At 39.6% G+C, this 3,082-nt stretch overlaps 1 protein-coding gene across 1 annotated transcript; it reads right to left on the reverse strand.

Moving 5' to 3' along the window:
• Positions 1-309: 309 nt before the first annotated feature.
• Positions 310-1,408, reverse strand: LOC129144437 (alcohol dehydrogenase class-3). Its single transcript, XM_054687017.2, has one exon. The coding sequence runs from the start codon at positions 1,398-1,400 to the stop codon at positions 381-383; it is 1,020 nt and encodes a 339-aa protein (XP_054542992.1). The 5' UTR covers positions 1,401-1,408; the 3' UTR covers positions 310-380.
• Positions 1,409-3,082: the final 1,674 nt, after the last annotated feature.

A 3,082-nucleotide genomic window follows, 5' to 3' on the forward strand; every position in this document is an offset into this window, starting at 1 on the left:
GACAATTTCTACACAAATGTAGAAATTACTTTTATTATGTTAAAATATTCCTTAATAAGCTAGCAATTATTTATGTGGAGGAGCGTCCAGAAAACAGATCCATGACTGAATTATCCTTGTCGTTGATTATAGAGATTCATGAATTACACACATAACACTATTCTCTGGGGTAGCTGCGAAGCTCTACGAGGCTGTGAGTTTGGAGGCGCTTCTCCCTGCCTGTTAAGCTGTTCCCATCACATCACGACAGGTTGGACATTATTTTTCTCTTTTGAATTAAATCTTTACAACAGTTCGAATGCTCTTTCCAGAATGCATCAGTTGAAAGGCTTTGTTAATTTCATCAAAAGACAGATTGTGAGTCACAAATTCATCAACTTTTATTTTTTGGACATATATTCAGACACCAACTTTGGGACACTTTCTACACTCTTCCATCCTCCAAAGGCAGTTCCTTTCCATGTGCGACCTGTTACCAGCTGGAATGGACGAGTGGCAATTTCTTCACCTGAAGCAGCTACTCCAACCACCACGCTGATTCCCCAGCCCTTGTGATAAGCCTCAAGTGCTGCTCTCATGACCTTCACATTACCAATACATTCAAAGGAATAGTCCACTCCTCCATCAGTCATTTCAATGAGCCCTTCCTGGATGGGTTTACTAAAACCCTGAGGGTTAATACATTCAGTGGCTCCAAACTCTTTGGCCCTTGCAAATTTATCTTTATTGATGTCCACACCAATGGTCCGGGATGCACCAGCCACTTTACAGCCCATGATAACTGCCAATCCAACTCCTCCCAGACCAAAGACGGCACAAACAGAGCCAGGCTCCACCTTGGCAGTGTTCACAGCAGCACCATCACCAGCTGAAATGCCACAACCTAGAAGGCAGAGTTTATCCAAAGGTGCTAAAGGATCTATTTTAGCAACAGAGATATCAGCTACAACTGTGTATTCAGAAAATGTGCTGGTTCCCATGTAATGCAAAATTGTCTTTCCTTTGCAAGTAAATCTGCTGGTACCATCTGGCATTAAATCTTTCCCTTGAGTGACTCTTATCTTCTGGCAAAGGTTAGTTTTAGGATTTAGACAAAATTTGCATTCTCCATACTGTGGGATGTAAAGTGGGATGACAGTGTCACCCGCCTTCAGCTTAGTAACTCCCTCGCCAACACTTTCCTCAATTCCAGCACCTTCATGTCCCAAGATCACTGGAAAACAACCCTCAGGATCAGCTCCCCTCAGGGTATAGGCGTCGGTGTGGCAAACCGCAGTGGCAATGATCTTGATTCGAACTTCATGAGCCTTTGGGGGTGCCACCTCTATCTCCTCTATGGAGAGAGGCTTTCCAGCCTCCCAAGCAACTGCAGCCTTGCACTTCATAACCTGGTTCGCCATGTCCACGGATTCTGAAACTTATTTTCAGATTGTGTTGAATACAGAGACCAATTTTCAGAGAACTGAATTCTTAACATTATTGAATCTCCCAAACAATAAACACAGTATCTATCCCCATATATTTAAATCATTTAACATTTGTTTCAGCAATATTCTAGTGTTTCAGTACACAGAGAATGCACATCTTTCCTCAGATTTGTCCCTAATTATTTGAATGCTTTATAATACCATACATTTAAAATTTTCAATTTGATTCTTAATTTCTAACGTATAGAAATACAATTGAATTTTCATATTGACCCAATTGACTGCAACTTTGCAAAACGCAATCGTTTTAATAACTTTTTTGTAGATTCCATAGGACTTTCTACATATGATGATCATCAGTATACCTCCTACAAAATGTGGAGGCACAGAAAAGTAGGACAATATTAATAAATTCATATATTTTAAAATCTCGATTTGTTTCGGCTCTTCACTTTGTCTGGACCTTGCTCAGAAGATCACAGATTGCCCGGTGAATTTTACGATCTATAAACTATACCATTAGTATAGTGCCTCATGGTTTCTCTGTCTCTCTCTCTCTCCTACTGAGACAGCCAGGTGGGAAGAGGTTCCCAGAGAAACTCCAACCAGCCTGCGCACTGGGAAGAGTTCACATAGGGGTGGAGCCACAGAACTTTACATCCTTTGCAGTGGGGAGGATCCCGGCCCCTCCTTTTCTTGGGTGGAACTTGGAATTCAATCTGTGAGGCTGGAAACCCACTGGCAGAGAAACACATACTCTCGCTTTAGTAACAGTCTCTGTTTCCTCTTTTCTTCCTTTTCACCCAATAAAACCCTGCCTTACCCGTCAAATTGTCTGCAAGCCTAATTTCTCGTGGCCGTGTGACAAGGACCCTGTCTTTAGCTGAACTACAGAAAAGTCCTGGAATGCTACCACCTGTTTTTCTCAGAGAAGAAAAATCACAGTCATGGTGACTTGCTTTCCTTTTATTTAGATAATTTCAACATAGGCCATTTTTTGGTTCCAACTATTTCTCTTTAGTAGCATTTTTTCAAAGTGTGATGCAAGGATTCCAGTGAGTCCTCAAAACCTATTCTGTGGGTCTGTGAGATCAGGTATCTTCGTAATACTAAGATGTTCTCTTTTTTTTGTTTCTGTCTGTCACAGATCTATAGTGCAGTTTTCCACTGGACACTTAAAGTGATTTTACACCAGATAGAATGCTTTCTCAGATATGAAGATCCAGCAGTCTTCTATTAAGTTGTATATTAAAGTAATTTGAGAATATGTAAAACAAGGGCAGTTCTCCCTATAACATTTTTTGTTGTTGTTTGGAAAATATTATTTTTTATCAAGATCATGTTACTTTTGTTAATAGATAGATTATTGTTGTTTTAAAATGAATTCATTTATAATTATTTTTAAACATTCTGATTTAATTTATTTTATGGTAACTATCCATAGATATAACCAGTGGTGTGCTGGAACTAGCTTTCCTGGGCTTGTGAGAGCTAATTGTGCACATGTCTTTCCAATTGTTTGTTCAGTGATATCACATTGGTAGTCTGACATTGAAAATGGTAGAAGTATTGACATCACAACAATCAGTAAATACAGCAAATAAGGTTTGTTCACCCATTTCTTCCCCGAGAGCCTGTTGTTAAATATTTATCAC

Source organism: Pan troglodytes, chromosome 5 (genome assembly GCF_028858775.2).
Source record: "Pan troglodytes isolate AG18354 chromosome 5, NHGRI_mPanTro3-v2.0_pri, whole genome shotgun sequence".
Classification (NCBI taxonomy): Eukaryota; Metazoa; Chordata; class Mammalia; order Primates; family Hominidae; genus Pan; species Pan troglodytes.

What these genes read in the sequence shown, in the direction of transcription:
- LOC129144437 (XM_054687017.2), bottom strand. Translation starts at nt 1,400, where the DNA reads ATGGCGAACCAGGTTATGAAGTGCAAGGCTGCAGTTGCTTGGGAGGCT.